Here is an 18,076-nt window from a genome sequence, read left to right on the forward strand (position 1 = left end):
CAGTAATACCATGGTCAGTAAACCATTTACCAGTGGTTTTGGCACTGTGAGCAGGTGCCAGGTCGTGCTGAAAAATGAAATCTTTATCTCCATAAAGCTTTTCAGCGGATGGAAGCATGAAGTGTTCCAAAATCTCCTGATAGCTAGCTGCATTGACCCTGCCCTTGATAAAACACAGTGGACCCACACCAGCAACTGACATGGCACCCCAGACCATCACTGACTGTGGGTACTTGACACTGGACTTCAGGCATTTTGGCATTTCCCTCTCTCCAGTCTTCCCCCAGACTCTGGCACCTTGATTTCGGAATGACATGTAAAAGTTGCTTTAATCCGAAAAAAGTACTTTGGACTACTGAGCAACAGTCCAGTGCTGCTTCTCTGTAGCAGGTCAGGCGCTTCTGCCACTGTTTCTGGTTCAAAGTGGGTTCATGCTTCCATCTGCTGAAAAGCTTTATGGAGATGAAGATTTCATTTTTCAGCACGACCTGGCACCTGCTCACAGTATATATATATCCGTACACACTACGGCCGCCAACGACGGGTCCGCCAGTCCCTGCCGCTCAGCGGATCGTTCAGAAACAGCCTCATCAGTCTGTCGACAGCGCGTCCACATGCACTACTGTGGGCTGAACGTCCGTCCAGCTGGAAGGTCCAGCGGATTGGTCGTTGCCGCCAATAGTGCGTGTGTACGCACCTTTAGAATAAGTACAGAGGTGATAAATGAAGGACTGGACTGATAACACTACTCTCGCTGTGAAATATTATCACTAAATGTTAATAAGGAAAGCTTTAATGAATTAACATTTAAAATACTGATGGATGTGTGGTGATAAGTTTTCACCTGCCCTTATTATCACTAGTATGATCTTAGTAAATTGTGACCATTTTCGCTTATGTGTGCAGCATAGCAGTTCACATTGGTCTCTGCTTTGTGGAATATAAATATTTTTACTGCTAGTATCCAGTCTATACCATCTCTAGCATTCATGTATTTAGAAAAGCTCTATGTCTCAGAAAAGCAGAGCCCTCGGGATTCCTCAATGATTACTTTCTCAAGCTTTGACTTAATTTTCCTTCAAGCTAGAAATGGGCCTTAATTCATCAGTCAATTTACAATTTCCCCAAAGCCATGAATAAACTGCATTTGATCTGCTAATATGTCTTAATTAGCTATTCTTTTGATATTTTGTTTACATACCTCTATAGTTCTAATTAGCATGGTTTATTCCTTTATATGTTTTGCTTCTAGTTTCCATTGAGATGTCAGTATAGACTGGATAGCTGTAAAGTATGATGGTATTTCTTGCAGCAGAATGGACTGTATTTTTTATTGATTACAGACAGAACTCAAGTGTTATGATGATAGTGCATATGTAGGATAGAAGAGTAGTAAGAATGAAAACTAGTGCTTCAGATAATACACTGTAGCTCCACATGAAGAATCTTTTTAGCTGCGCATATGTCATTCACACTGTATGTGTTATTGCACATATTGCATTTTCTTAGTAGCGGCACATCCAGCACTTTTCATTGAAAACATTCACAATAGGAAAGGTGCACTGTTGAGAGGTACTGCAAGAGTGATTCTGGTCTGCAAGAACACATGGTACCATTCACTATAGAGAATGGGTTGTGCATTATTTCACACACAGTGCAGTGATGCATTGCATTAATGCACAGCCTCTGCATTTCCCTAGTGTGCATGAGACCTAACTGAAATCTGATCCTTCTTGTAAGAATATTGTTGTAAAGAAAACTTAGTGTACCCGAGGCGTCATGTGACATGAGATAAACATGTGTATGGACAGGGCAAAGCATATTAATAACCAGGCTATTTATCTTTGTTTTATTTTGCTGCCCGAGAGAGTTCATTTTCAGGTTTGAAAGTGACAGCTTCTCTCTTGTCAATACCTTGTCGGTAATAAAGTAAACCTCACTGATAAGCAAATTACAGCTTCTGAGAGCAGGAAGGAGATAGAAAAATATCAATAAGTCATGTATTTTTACTCTGGGGCACTTAAAGAGAATCTGTATTGTTAAAATCACACAAAAGTAAACATACCAGTGCGTTAGGGGACATCTCCTATTAACCTCTGTCACAATTTCGCCACTCCCCGCCGCATTAAAAGTGGTTAAAAACAGTTTTAAAAAGTTGTTTATAACAAACAAAATGGCCACCAAAACAGGAAGTAGGTTTATGTACAGTATGTCCACACATAGAAAATACATCCATACACAAGCAGGCTGTATACAGCCTTCCTTTTGAATCTCAAGAGATCATTTGTGTGTTTCTTTCCCCCTGCATCTCTCATGCACTAAAGTTTCAGGCTGCTCTTTTCTTCCTGCAAACAGCTTTGCCCTTGTCTGTAATTCTTCAGTATGTGAAAGCCCAGCCAGCTCAGAGGACGATTTATCCAGCTTGTAAAAGATAAGAGAGAAGAGAGAAGCTGCTCTAATCCTAAATAACACTCAGGCAGTGTGCATAGAGGGGCCTGGAAGGGGGATTCATAGCAGAACCACAACACTGAAGAACTTGGCAGCCTTCCAGACACAGGCTGACAAGTCTGACAAGAGAGAGATAAGTTGATTTATTACAATTACAGAGACTGTGATAGTACAAAGTGCTGCAGTAAGCCAGAACACATTAGAATAGCTTTTGGAACTTGTAGGATGATAAAAAACAGGATGCAATTTTTGTTACGGAATCTCTTTAATAGACTGTCATTGACCAGACGCAATAACATATTCAATCTACTTTGTAAATGTTTAAATATAAAATAGTCATGGGATATCTAAAGTAATTTTAGGGAGTAGGGAATAAATATAATTGTTTATCTCTTCAGTTTATTTTCACCTCACGTTCACTTTAAAGAGGAACTGCTACGACATGTAGAAGAATGTACTAAATTATTCAGGATAATCAAGATAGTTAGCCAATTTTATGTTAATTGTACTGATTTCAGCTACAGAAAAACTTCCTATATGTATATATTTCTGCATGTTGGTATATTGTTATGTAACCCTGTCTTCCCAGTGGTTTTTAGCCTAGGCTTTTTAGTTATGCAGCCTTCTGCCACAGCAGGAGACCAGGTGTTTCCGCTTATTTTTTAACACCCAACAGAAAATTCCACAGTGATGAAATTTCAAGAATACATGTACTCTGGGTACCATCTGAAGCTCTAATCCGCTGATGCTGGGGATGTGAGTGACATAGCCATAGTGTTGTGATGTGTGGTATACCTGGAAGAGAGTGTAAGGAGGCCGGACCCTACTTACTGCTCTGGGATTTAAAATTATGCATGTTTGTGTGAGTTGCTAGGATTGTGATTATTGGTTATGTACCACAAACAAATTTTGCATTTTTTTTGTTTTACTGTATATATTCGACTATAAATCTAGAAATGTAGGTCTGATGCCCTAAATAAAAGTATAGCAGTCGACTTATAGATAAGTCACAAGCAACACTGAGCACACTGAGTAATGTGTGTACTATTCAGGACATTGCCATTTGCAGCAATTTACCCAGTAGTAAGTGACACTTTCTTGATAAAGGAAATGACAAGATAAAACAGGTCTGAAAGTCCTGGGTACAACAATTACCAATATTAATGTGTACCTGAGACGATAAAAATAAAAAAAATATATATACATTCCAGGTGCTTCCTCCAGCCCCCTTCAGGCTAAGCTGTCCCTCGCTGGTTTCCCAGGCCTCCTGAATCCTCTGCTAGGCGGCTCAGTAATTCCGTCAATTAGGCCAGATGGTGCAGCACAGTCCGGTAGTGCGCTCTCCCCCATTGCACGCCCATGGTCAGGAGTGTTCTGCGCCTGGGCAGTAGTATTGCGCAGGTTCAGAATGCGCAGAATGTTCCTGGGGATGGGAGCGCAATCAGGCGCGCCTGGCTTGACCACACATGTGCAGTATGCCCAGATTTGCAGAGTTAACGGGATATTTAGCAAAAGATTCAGGGGGCGGAGAAGGATGGCAAAGGACCGAGTAGCCTGAAGGGGGCTGGAGGAAGTCCCAGGTATGTATATATTTTTTTTATAGTTCTTAGTTGTACTTTAAAATATTAATATTTTTCATTTATATTGTGACATCTGTACTTGTGTACATAGTACAATACAGATAAGGGGGAGCATAAATTCATGAATAGTTCAACACACTGTACCATCAGGACACCCAGCAACACAAGTACAAACACATAGCTGATGTGTGGTGTGAAACATCACCAATACTGGCACACATCCATTGCATAATGTACAACAGAAACAAATAACACGAGGCAGAAGTCCCTGCCATTGCGAGCCTACAATTTAGATGTAGCGTTATCTTACAATATTAACCTTTTGCACTCCAAAATTCATGTCATTGATCTGTAGGACAGGTAGAAATTGAAACAAAGGAGGTTTGGTTAAAGTACTCCTTATGGGATACGACTGGGGCATGCACTAATTTTTTTATTGATGGTTTATTTAATGGATGTTACCTGGAAGTTGCTTATGTATTAATTTGAAGTTTAGCACAAAGAGCAGAATCAAGGTTTACTTATAAGCAACAAATGTGAGGATTTGGCGTGTCTTTAATATTGTCGAATATTTCAAGGCTGTCCTCAAATTAACAAAATCAAAAAATCACAAGTTTAGATTTGACTGTGTTATGGTTAAGGAAGTAGGAAGATGTAAAAGAGAGAATGTCATTGAGGCAGTCAATGATTTGTGATATTATAAGCATAAATTTAGGTTTCGGTGTCATCCTGTAGGTACTAATGAAATTTAAATGACCTAATGAGTGGGCTTAGAATAAGGTATAGATAGAGAACTGAAGAGGATCAAGGGCTGAGCCTTGGGGTACTCCAAATTAGAGTAGGTGAGGTAAAGAATGGATGTGATTGTCCTTACAGAGAGGTTGTAATTGTCCCTATAGAGAGGTTGGAGGAAAACAAAGAATAGTGCAAGGTCCTGGATCATTAGAGAGAACGTGTTTTAAGTGGTGAAGTGCGAACAACAATGTTTAATGCTGAATACAGATTGAGAAGACTTAAGCAGCCCATACACTCAGCCGATTTTCTGGCCGACCGATCGATCGATCGATTGCAAATCGGTTGGCCAATCGACCGATCGACGGCCGATTTCGATCGATTTCGATGGATTTCCATCGAACTTGCAGGGTGGAAAATTTAGGTCGATCTGATGAGATTGCTTATCAGTTTGCATTGGCCTTAATGGAAATCTGATGGCAAAAAAATGCCATCAGATCGAATTTCAATAGATTTCAAACTGAAATCTATTGGAATTCTATCCTGGTAAAAAATGTTCTAAAAACGCATCAGATAGATCATCAGATGCATTTCTTATCTATCTGCTGCCAATCTGACGAGTGTATGGGCACCTTTAGTATGAAATGGTCACCTTGGGTCTTGCAGTTAATAGATCAAGTGTGACAAGTCTGCATAGAAATGTCATTAAGTAGTTAAGTTTCTTGAGAATTGTTGCTAATAATGAGGATGAATGATGAGGAAAAGATGCCAGTTGAAATGGATGAAAGTTGAGAAGATGCCAGTTGAAAGGAGAAGTTTGGCAAAGAATCAAAGAGGAAGAAACATGAGGAATAATGTTAGAGGGAATGTGGTCAGGGAGTAGTGAGGTGGGCTTTGGAGATTATAGAAGACGGTGGTTAGTGAAATATGTTAGAACAGGAACAGCCTTACTGATGTAAGACAGGGCTGTGCAGTCGGTACAAAAATCATCCGACTCCAACTCCTCAGTTTATGAAGCCACCAACTCCGACTCCAGGTACCCAAAATGACTCCGACTCCTTGACTCCGACTCCTTAGTCAAATACTTAGCAGGGCTGTGGTTTTGGTACAAAAATCATCCGACTCAGACTCCTGACTCCTCAGCTTATTAAACCTCCGACTCCAGGTACCCAAAATTGCTCCGACTCCTCGACTCTGACTCCGACTCCACAGCCCTGATATAAGGGTAGGGGGTTAGATTATCTTTAAATTTGCTTTTTTCACTTGCCCCTGTAACAAAATATATTCAGATTTTTTTTCTTTATATATTATTGTTAGGCTTGCTACATTTTTCAAAACAGTTTTTTTTTTACCATATACAGGCTTTGCAGCTGCAGGAAGCCTGATCAGCTTCCGAATTATGTAGACAGTTTGGGTCTGAGCTGTATACAGACATGCCACTAGCTTTTAGGCTGGCAGTGTATTCTGGTGTTCTGTTGCTATTGAGGGGGCAGTGGACTAACTCATTTCACATGATGGAACAGGAGGGGTCAGGAAGGAGAACAATGAACTCGGCCTGCATTGGGACAAGATGACCCAGTCCGGATCTTTTGCCCACATCTTGGGGGCCTCTTTGCACACAGTAGATTGTTGGTGGAGGTGGCCCTAACCAAGAGCTACCACACGTATACAAAAGATTTTCAAACTAAAAAGTTATTGTGAAAAACTCTATTTCAACTATCACTATCTGGCTCAGTTTATCAGTAGGTGCCAAGATCTTAAGGCGCATTGCTTTGAAATGAGGAGTGCAGCCAAGCTAAGTTAAAGTCTGTAGCATTTATTTATATCTTTACAAAAGGGATGATGAAGTCTCCCTTAAAAGTCAAATCTGATGAGTGTACAGTATGTTGTAGTGACTAATCGGTGCTGCAAAGTGTTTCATGAAGCATTTAGCAGATAAAGTACAATAAGCAAAAGCTCCACAGAGTATATGTGTACATTTGTATGTGTGTAGTTATAACACATGTACAGGTATATAAACCTGTTCTTACTTGCTTATTTATGAGCTATGTTCTGTTTCCAGTTTCTGATCCATTGGGCCAGGCTATTGTGCAACATTTAAGATGGATAATGCAGAAGGACCTCTTGGGACAAGACATCTTCCTCATTGGTCCCCCAGGTCCACTGAGGCGCTCCATTGCTATGCAGTATTTGGTAAGTTTATACATTTCCTCACCAATACCTTTACATTTCAGTGTTACAATCTGAAAAAAATTCTTAAAGGAAACCAGAGCTGTAAATATAAGAAGAACCGATACTTACCCACTGCTTCCTCCTGCAGCACAAACACGTGTGAGTCCCTCTCTGTCCTCCCGCGGTCTGCCGTTCTAATTTCCTGGTCAAGTTAAATAATTGATCACAACAAATCAAAGCCTTACTAATTTATAACCTGAACAAACTGATGGCATGTCTCTCCTTGAATTCTTCTACACAGGCGCAATGATATGTACTATAGTAATAGTATTGTCTCTACTGTTATTCTACAGTGGGTTTGTCTTGTAAGTTTGTTGCAGCTGCTTGTATAAAGTCCTATAGCATGAAAAGCATAATTATCTGGAAACTAGAATATCATCACATCACCATTTGTTGGAAAGCCAACTTCATCTTAATTCCATGTTTGTTACAGGAGTTGACTAAACGAGAGGTGGAATACATTGCGCTGTCCAGAGATACCACCGAATCTGATCTCAAACAGAGAAGGGAGATACGAGCTGGAACTGCTTTTTACATTGACCAGGCAAGTTGGTGCTAAACGCACCCAGTGGTATTTACATATCTCATGATTAAACCTTGCCCCTATTGTATCAAAAAACATTCTATGATGTAAATATAGTCATGACTTGAACCCGTTGGGTTCATACACAGGCCCAACTGATGTCACCGGTCAAGGTTCAGAAGCTGATCCCCTTGGGGACATTGCTAGGCCGACCTTCACTCACGTGTTGCCGTGTGTGTGTGTGTGTGTGTGGGGGGGGGGGGGCGTGGGACAACGAGCAGCAAATGCATGACATCACGCGGCGGCAGGTGGGGGAGCGGCGAGAACAATGGAATTGGCGGGGGATCAGTGTCGCTGGGGTTGGGTAGATCCGTCCGGCGGATTGGTTGCTGTTTGAGCATTGGGGGTCTTCGGGTTCTGTACACACTCTTGATTGCCGGCTCAGGCGGTTGTTAACGACCACCTCAGTTGACTTAAATCGGGCGTACATACGAGGCTTTTGATGTACCTGCAGCTAGATTGCATAGAGCCCAATCGATGTTCTTTGTTCCTGTCTGTACTCTCTACAAATACTGTTATCAAGCACTAGTTTTGATTTCTATTTAACAGATACTCAGAGGTGCCCTAATGCATAAAAGTTAGAATTGTCTGTTTAATAAGATTCACTGGAACCCCATATCAGCTGGGTTCTGATGCATAGATCTGGCCCTGGCCTTTTTCTCTATCAGATATAGAAAAGGTGGCAGGGCTACACGTTGGAACCAGAATAAGGCTCTGGTGAATCTTATTATACAGACGACATGCTGGGGCATTCATGTTTCGCGATGACAGACTGGGATGGCTGGCAGGGTAGAGTGTCAGCTTCCTGTGCTAAAAGGAAATAGATTGGTATGACGTGTATATCGATTTATAAATATAATTTATTAATTGCAAAAATAGAAAACACAAACATTTAAAAGCAAGGGCAAGTTGCGGGGCTCGAAATTTGCATACCTGGGCGATAGTATATCCTAAACACACATCCCATATGCTTCTACACCACTCCACACACTCACTGGACTTATGGACGGGTGGTACCACCTTTTATATTGCTATTCTGGTGAAGTCCTTCCCTCAATATTAGATATATATTCTGTCCATTTATTAGGCTCCTTAGATTACACGTATGGTGTTAGTGCACATCAAGGTTAGTAATTCAGGCCAGCATGCTGTTAATCATCAAATGAGGGATATAAGCAGTTGCTAAAGCAGAGGCACAAAAAGGCAGAAAAGATTAGAGTGTCAGCTTCCTGGCCAGGAGTATTTTGTTCACAAAAGTCGATGCCATCTTAATATAATGTTAACATAATGCAGTGATGAAATGCCTTTTATATTGCATACTTTCAAGCAACAAGGTTGTTATATGCAAATTAGAGGATTTTTAGTCGGTGAAATCCTAAACCGAGGAGTTGAAGTCGGACTCAGGGGTCGGATGATTATTTGTACCGACTTCACACCCTTGAAGAAGTATCAAAAAGTAGGTGAAAAGTACTGTCAATATTTATCTGAGTATTTTTTCATTGCTGGTGGCTTAAAGGATACCACAACTGACATGTGGCACAATGAGATAGACATGGGTATGTACAGTGCCTAGCACACAAATAACTATGCTGTGTTCCTTTTTTTCTTTCTCTGCCTGAAAGAGTAATTATCAGGTATGTAAGTGGCTGACTCAGTCCTGACTCAGACAGGAAGTGACTACAGTGTGACCCTCACTGATAAGAATTTCCCCCTTTTTCATCTCTTTCTTGCTCTCAGAAGCCATTTTCTTCTAGGAAAGTGTTTTATAGTTGGAATTTCTTATCAGTGAAGGTCACACTGTAGTCACTTCCTGTCTGAGTCAGGACTGAGTCAGCCAACTACATACCTGATATTTACCTCTTTCAGGCAGAGAAAGAAAAAAAGGAACACAGCATAGTTATTTGTGTGCTAGGCACTGTACATACCCATGTCTATCTCATTATGCCACATGTCAGTTGTGGTATCCTTTAAAGTGGACCTGAACTCTTGTACAAGACAGTAGGAAAACCGAGAGAAATGCACCCTGTATGTTTTTATAGAGTTTAGCCTGTCTAATAACCCCCGTATCTGTGTCTAATCACAAGCTGTAATTTGATCCCTAAGCTGTGTCAGCTGACATGGCAGAGAGGCTAATTGGAAAGCACAGGATGTTAACGATATGTCTGTTTCCATGAAAGCAGAAAGTAGATACACAGAAGATTTATTGCAGGATTTGTATCAGCTGTAACAAAGAAATTATTTTCTTGAAAGGTTATTATGCTGTTGTGTATCTTTTAGAGCAGAGATGAAGTTCTAAGTTCAGGTCCGCTTTAAAGGGCATTTTATTGATAAGATGTTAAAATATGACCTAGGAGTTAAACCTAGGAGAAAATCTAGGAGAAAATGTGAATTGGATTGGCCCCTTTGTGTTGCTTGATGAGAGATAAAAAATGTCTTATGCAATATTTATATGAGACCGTAACGTATAAAAAAGTGAAGAGATCTGAATGTTTTCTGCATACACTGCTCCATTATCTGGCTGCAGGCTCAGTTTGAAAGTTGAACCCAGATGACATGAATTGATGGTTAGATTTCATCCATAAATGCATGATTTGTCATCGCTGCAGCCAGAAATGAATGGTATGCTGTCATTGTGGTAGGAATATGGAAGTGAGGTTGAACAGAAGAGGTTTTTAAGTACAAGAGGAAGTGGACTAAAGCGGTTCTTATAAGCATGAAATTGCCCTTTTTCTTACTTTATAGTTTTTTGTTTTTTTTTCATAATTTCCATTTTTAATATTTAGTCATTTCAGTCCCTTAAAATTGGATATTATGTTGGATTTGGACAGCATGAGAACTTGAGAAGAATCTATTTAAAATAAATTGCCTCATAATGTAGCCTTTATCTGCTCAAGGGGCCAAAAAGCTAATTACAAAAATGGAACTGGAGACAGCTAATTATAAGGAACCATTAAAAACTGGATTTTAATTTGTGTACAAGTGAATTACCAGAGGATTTTGCTTCCCACATGTTTAACTCCTGCTGTGCTTGACTGGGGTGAATACATTTGTCTTTCCATCTGCATTCTATACTTGATTATTTCTAGCTATAGCCATGTGTATTAGGCATAAACATTTAGATTACTGGAATGGAATCAATGCTGAGATTATCACCTGTCTGTTTATGCCCTCTAAAATCATTTTAAGGACCACTATAGATAAAGATTAAATATAAAGAGCAGGTGTAGTGCTGAGGAGTTCAGCACTGCCCTGCATGCTTTACTTGTAAAAGTACTATTTACCATACTATAGTTGATGAGCAGCCTCCTCCCCTCACCAGCATGTGGGTGCACTTGCAGCCCCACCCTAATCACACGTCCAAAAGATTCAATGCCCATGCACTTACAGCCAAACTCCAAGGAGGAAATGGAAGAGGCAAAAATTTCCATCAAACCTCTCCTCCTCACTGTGGTCCAGTCTTCAACTGTCTGCATTTGAACAACTGGTATGTAGTGACTGTGTGAATGTGTAAAAGGTTAATTTTGCAATTTGATATTTGGCCACGCCCCTTTAACACCTCCAATTTAAGTAATCTTATATTAGTGTTCTCATCTGCAAGAGGATCCTGGGCTTTGTGTCGTGCTGGTCTGTAGCTGAACTATACAATTCTCATGCACAGTATTTGTGATTCGTCAGTTTAAGGAATGGGTTTATATATTAAAATATATGTAAAGCTTCAGCTACACAAGCAGAGTCATTGCTTAGGATCAACATGTTACATGTCTTGTAGACATTTGTTTTTATGTGCAAACTATTGTTTTTAAATGTTGCAATTGTGAGAGATGTTTCTTCACCCCCAGTGTGCACCCCTAGCATTAGTCTTTAGTGAAAGGAGCAATACAACTTAACCAGGTAAATTGTGAATACTGAGAATCTTCAGGCGTTTTAGTGGACTGCAAGGAACCTAAAAGTCATCTGTTAGGCCTCTTTCCCACCAGGACGTTGCATTTTAGGGGACGTTATAGGTCGCATAACGCAATGTTGGTGGTGTTGGAGGTGGACGCCAGAGTGAGCCGCGTTGTGCGGCTGTTGGTGCGCCTTTTTTTTCTCCTACCTTGCGGGGACCACGTGATCGACCACTCGCATCACGTGGTCCCGCCAGCAAATCAGGAAGAAAACACAGCAGAAGTGATGGGAAGTCTGGCTCTTTTCAATGAATCGATTCAATGAATCGAGCGGAACTTCCCATCACTACACGGCAGTGCAGTGAATATTAATTAGCCATGTGGCTAACAATAGCGGACTCTCCCCTCCTCCTCTCCTCTACAAAAAAACCCCCAAAAACCATTACTGAGCATGTGCAAACAGTCTAACGAATGCACAGCATGCTGCACTTTTAAATAACGTGTAGCATTACAATATAACGCAACGTGGGCACTGTGAACAGCCCATTGATTTTTCATTACTGTGAGTTGGGCTGCATTACAGGCTGCACTAACGTGCGCCTGTAACGTCTTACTGTGAAAGCAGCCTTAATGCTTTTTTTACATTTGATGACAAAACTTGAGACTATTTTAAGTTTTAATTAGCTGGTGGTGTGATTTTCTGTGTTTTTAGCACAGGAATTTTTTCTATTCCACTACAAAAATAGTACCATGGATACAAACAAGATTTTTTTCCCCAAAAAAGGTTTTCAAAATCCGAATTTCAGTTTATGCTCAGGTCATAGTGTGCCCCTGCCTGCATCTTCCCATCTCGCAACACTAGTGGCTGCAGGTCTTCTTATAAACACCCACGTGTTACTTCTGTCCCTTAATTTTGTTGCCACTGCAAATAATCACCATCCCATAGTGTCTCTCCACTTTTATTTGCACTTGAATTCATAAAATGTTTTGGTAGAACAGTTATCCTTCCAATCTTTTGGTGGTATTTTAGTGAGACATTACCCAAACCATTACAATTTGGGGTTCTTCTGTGTGTTCCCTGCATTTCATTTCAGTAAGCAACTGATTATACCCTAATAGTTCCTGGAAACTACTAATATCTTCCTAATATCAGTCATGTAACTTGTCTACTAATTTGAGTTTAATGTAATGTCAGTCACCAGGGGCGTTGCTAGCCCCAAAGATCAGTGGCATGTGCCCCGGATCTATTATGGGGTGCCCCGGATGTCCAACAGGCAGAGTTAGCTGTGATGCCTCAATGGTGGGCATGCTGGGAGCTGTGGTACATCAATTAGGGGTGTATAGGGTGCTATGGTGCCTCTGTGTGGACATGCTGGGTGCTGTGGTGCCATCCTAGGTGGTGTGATGCCTTTATGGGGGGGATGCAAGGAGCTGAGGTTCTTCTATGGGGGCATGATGGGAGTTGTGGTGCCTCAATGGGGAGCCTGTGGGAGCATGGGAAGGGAACCACTAGAAGGTCAGGGCATGCCATGAGGGCTGCCAGACAACCTGGCGGCAGGCCAGCCCACCCAGCAGAAAGCCAGACCAGCCAGCACAGAAGCCAGGTGACTGCCTAATTATGTTTAAGGGACACTGCCTAGTTATGTGATATGCTGCATTTATTTTTGTATTAATGGAGAGGAGGCTTCATCCAACATTTTGCTGAGCAGGCCTGCTTAGACCGCTGTTAAGTTCATGTAAATTTGGCTCCACCGATGACCACACCCAAATTCTGTTGCGTGGCCACACCCATTTTGTGGCTGGAGTGCCCAAGAGTGCCCCGGATCTCTCAGGATCCTAACACCCCTGTCAGTCACACTAGATACGTTTGTATTGCTTGGTCCCTTAAAAGACTTTGTAATGGACAATCACTTACTGCTCTAGGTCTCAAATGCCCACCACTTCCAAGCATCCTCCCCTCCACTACCCAACAGGTCTTCACCACCTTTTTCACAATGGAACATCTACCGCTCTGTCGGCAGCCATATTAAGCCACCTACGAATATGTATTTTTATACACCTATACACACAATGTCTAGGAAATAGACGAGCCCTATAGGTACATAGAAAGGTGGTGTTCACCTCAATAAATGAACCAACTGGTTGTGTGACATCCTCCCAGTATATGGGTGAATGTCAGTGGTGCACTCCCCAAATAGGGGTAGCATTGATAAGTATATGAATATATGCACCTGTGGGGGTCTTTGCTGATCCCCCCCACTCGACGTATTGTAGTGGGATGTAGCTATCCCACAGGCCATGCACTAGTGCACCAGGACAGCAGGAGAGGTTCAGAGCTATAGACTGTCTACCTCAAGCCCGATGGTGACGGGCAGAGTAGAGCCCAGAATACTACCTCACACTGCTGTATCACAAATGGAGGGAATAGATGGAGGATAGCTGAGTTTAACAAACGTGCATAGTGCTGTACATATAAAACCTTGATATGAACATATTTCGCCCTCTAACAGGGCTTCCTCAGAAGGTGCTGTACAATATATACAATATATACAAGACAGTGATTAAAATGTCTACACAAAGCCCCCCATCATCATCCCTCATAGCTTAAGTCAAAGCTAAGTGTGCCGAGTCAGGCAGCTGTTTAAATACCTGATAGAACAGGAAATGCGTAACGCCCATCCAATAGGGCGTGTCCCCCGGCCACTGACCAGTAAACAGTGGGAATCCCCTCCAGTGGTCGTCTGACTGGCACATATAAGTGCCCGCTTTAATGCGGGTATAGAAGCCGCAGCCAGTGGCTTCACACGCCATCACGATCGCCCTAGATCCCCACATCATGTCCTTCTTTACATCGCATATTTTATATTGGGGCAGATTTATCGACGACGTGTTGATATTATGGGAGGGACCTATCTCTGTCTTCCAAGATTTTGTGAGCATCCTCAATGACAACGAAATAGGGATGAGATTCACCCATGAGATCCACCCTAAAACAATCAATTTTCTGGATCTCAAAATATCCATTAATGACAAGGGACGAATCGAAACGGAAATTTATTGCAAACCAACTTCAACCAATGCTTTGTTAAAATGGGAAAGTTCCCACCCTTAGCTCTCTACGACGTAGCAAACCGGTGGGTCAGTTCCTACGTGCCAGGAGAAACTACTCAACAGAGTGTGCTTTCAGAAGGGAATGTGAACTTCTGCATAAACGCTTTAGACAACGTGGTTTTCCTGATCGGGTGATCGACACTGCGTATAGACGAGCTGTACACACACCAAGGATAGACACTTTAGGTGACAAGAAAAGAGCCATACGGGGTGTCACACCTAGCATCCCAAATACCACACAACAGGTAAATACACCGAGATTGATTGGCACTTTCACCGAACATTCACACGCTGTGTTCGATATTATCAAACATTATTGGCCCATTTTGCAAAAAGACAAGGATCTCAATAAACATCTGCCCTCTTTCAGCAATTACATATAGAAGGTCGGCAAACCTTCGTGATATGCTTGTACAAAGCACATTCTCTAATGTTCCTGCACCCAATCGCACCTGGTTGCCCCCCAAGCCCATGGGGTCATTCAGGTGTGGACGGTGCAAGGCGTGCAAATATATACCCACTGTTAAAAGTTTTACAGCTCCACACAGCGGCAGAACATTTGAAATCAGATCGTTCATTAACTGCGAGACACGTGGCGTAGTATATGGAGCCAAATGCCCTTGCAACTTGTGGTACGTGGGCAAAACCACGAGACAACTCAAGGAAAGGGTACTTGAACATGTGGGTAATATCACACATAAGAGCAGTACCCCAATTGCTAGACATATGAATGAATGTCATAGTGGGCATCGCTTTGACATTTCCTTTTGGGGCATTCAATGCTGGAAAAGGGACAAGAGAGGCGGCAATTACGATCGGAAATTGACACAGATTGAATCAGAGTGGATATTCCGTCTAGAGACCATTGCCCCGAAAGGGCTCAATGAAGATTTCAATTTAGCCTGCTTTCTTTGATGTATGTGTACCCGTACTATGCACGGTTTAGATCCCCGATGTGTTTGATCTGCCCATACCTCGTTCGCCCCCATCCTCCCCAACTTTTTCTGTTTAATTGATGGAACAGACATTTGGGCATGCCTTGTCCTTGTCCCTCCCCCCCTTCTGTGTGCCCCTTAGATCCCCTATGTACTCACATATGGTTATGTTGCAATAACACTTTTGTTGGCTTCCACGGGCTGGGCACTATATCTTGCAGCCCAGGTATACGCATTATACGTACACCCCGTGGTATTTGTCATGACATCCATGCATCTGTCGCCCGTGTCTCACGCTACAACTGGTCTCAGCACGTAGCGTTACCTTGACAACCAGCTCGCCGCTATAGGCGTGTTTGTATACGCCTAAATAACAATAGAGTCTGGTATAAAGTGTAATCAAATACTAAAATACTTTATTATATCAAAAATGGGAATAAAGGGTAGGAAGGTAATTAAAAAACTGGGGAAGGAAGTATTGCGGAGTCAACATATGCAATATGTATGGCCGGCCATTCAATCAAACAGACCACTCACTTCATACAAACATATATTCCCCCATGCAGCCTAATAGGACTCAGCGCTGAGTTAATCTTCACTGGAGGACATATCACAGAGTTCAAAAAAACTTCTGATAACTCTTCAAGTTAGTAGGTCACAGATGGTTAGTGATTATCCACAAAAGCAGTTCATAGGTGCAATTTGCAACTGTTAGCAAGCTTCAGCAATGGACATATAGGCATGCATAGCACAAAAATAGAAATGGATGGATCTCACCAATGTGACTTGAAACCTCCGCAGCGCTGCTTGCAATTGCTGCTAGATTGACGGGATACATATATGGTCTTTGTTGGGGGCCCCTTCTTTTTCACCAGGTCGCCATGTGTGGAAGGCTGTCAGCAGGACACAACGTGGGAGTGTAGCTGGCTGGCGTCCCAGCTCAGCTCAAACAGTGATCTCCACGACTTCCGTATGGAACGCCCGTACTTTTGCCTGCAAAGGCTCCTGGGTAGGGTAGTTCCCCTGTTGTGAGTAGTCGGGCCGGCCAGACGTTGCGTTGGCTCCGCCCACCGACGCGTTTCACGCTGTGGGCGTTTCTTCAGGGTGTAATTCCCTCCCTCTGTGCATTCGTTTATATTCAGCTACGATCTCCTCCCCTGTCAGCTATTGGTCGACACTCACCATGACAACAACAGCCTCCAGCGTTCAACGGGGACAGATACAATTTTCTGAATAGCAAATAGACTTGCTCTTGTTGCTACTCATTAGATAAACACTACACGTAACGTCATTTCAACACATCAAGCGTTTCCTCAATGTCATTTCTACATCAGAAAGAATATAGAGTTCATCTCAGCAGAGAATGTCTTAAAGATGCCAATCTTCTTTTGGCTGCACATTTATCATATATCGCCCCTTAAAGAGAATCTGTACTCTGAAATTCTTACAATAAAAAGCATACCATTCTATTCATTATGTGCTCCTGGTCCCCTCTGTGCTGTTTCTGCCATTCTCTGCTGCAAACCTGGCTTGTAATTGCCAGTTTTAGGCAGTGTTTACAAACAAACTAACCAGCTTCTAATAGGCTCAGCTAAGCAGAGTGTGTTAGTCACACAGAGCCTGCAGGGGGTGTGTACAGCTTCTAGCTAATCACAAGCAGCCCTGCACATTCCAGTCTGACTGCCTCAGCCTGACTGTGCCGACTATAGAGAGAAGATTAGATCATATAACAGAGATAACACAGCTACTGTGCAATTAGGAAAAGCTGCAGTAAGCCAGACCACATTAGAAAAGGCATAGGAACTTATAGCATAGAAGAAATAAAGATAAACAATTTGTTACAGAGTCTCTTTAAAGGGACCTCGCCTACATAAGTCCATGATCGACATTTTTGACAGAAAGGGGGGGCCGCCAACTGTCGGCTGGCTCTGTAATCGTAAAACTATCTGCATCTATCCCAAGCTCACCATCATGCATACGCATTCATGCGCAAAAATGCTTTCAGGTCTATTTCTCTATTGAGGCCATGCGGATACAAGGTGTTTAATCTATATATCCACATGGCCTCCTTGCAATACAGGACATCATCATAGTCCCCCCTCCTGCCTGATATATTTAGCTTGTAAATACCTTTCACTTTAGTTCCGGCCAAACTACTGTCATGAAATTCGGCGTAATGTGCCGCCAAAAAGCTTTTTTCTTCATTATTATCCTCAATCAAACGTAAATGTTCCAGAACTCTGTCTTTCATCATTCTTTTAGTTTTCCCTATGTATTTTAGTCCCCAAGGACATTCAATCATATAAATAACCTTCTCTGTTAAACAATTTATGTGCGATCTAATTTCATACTTATTCTGGCCAGAGCTATCGTAAAAGTTCCTATTGTCTCTGCGATCTATAAATGGACACAACTTACATCTAGAGCACCTATAGGTCCCATTGGGTACATGTTTATCTAGCCAAGTTGTTGTATCTCTCTTATATTCACTTTTAACCAATTTATCACGAAGATTGGGTGCACGTTTAGCTGTCATAAGGGGTCTAGGCCCAACAATTTTTAAGATCTCAG

At 42.0% G+C, this 18,076-nt stretch overlaps 1 protein-coding gene across 1 annotated transcript in view; it reads left to right on the top strand.

Annotated features, from left to right (window-relative positions):
* Positions 1–18,076, top strand: part of VWA8 (von Willebrand factor A domain containing 8) — a 476,746-nt gene that overhangs the window by 45,008 nt on the left and 413,662 nt on the right. The window contains exons 4-5 of the mRNA XM_068267802.1: positions 6,823–6,953; positions 7,426–7,536. Of these exons, the coding sequence (XP_068123903.1) occupies positions 6,823–6,953; positions 7,426–7,536 (242 nt within the window). The remainder of the gene's footprint in view (positions 1–6,822; positions 6,954–7,425; positions 7,537–18,076) is intronic.

This window comes from Hyperolius riggenbachi, chromosome 2 (genome assembly GCF_040937935.1).
Source record: "Hyperolius riggenbachi isolate aHypRig1 chromosome 2, aHypRig1.pri, whole genome shotgun sequence".
Classification (NCBI taxonomy): Eukaryota; Metazoa; Chordata; class Amphibia; order Anura; family Hyperoliidae; genus Hyperolius; species Hyperolius riggenbachi.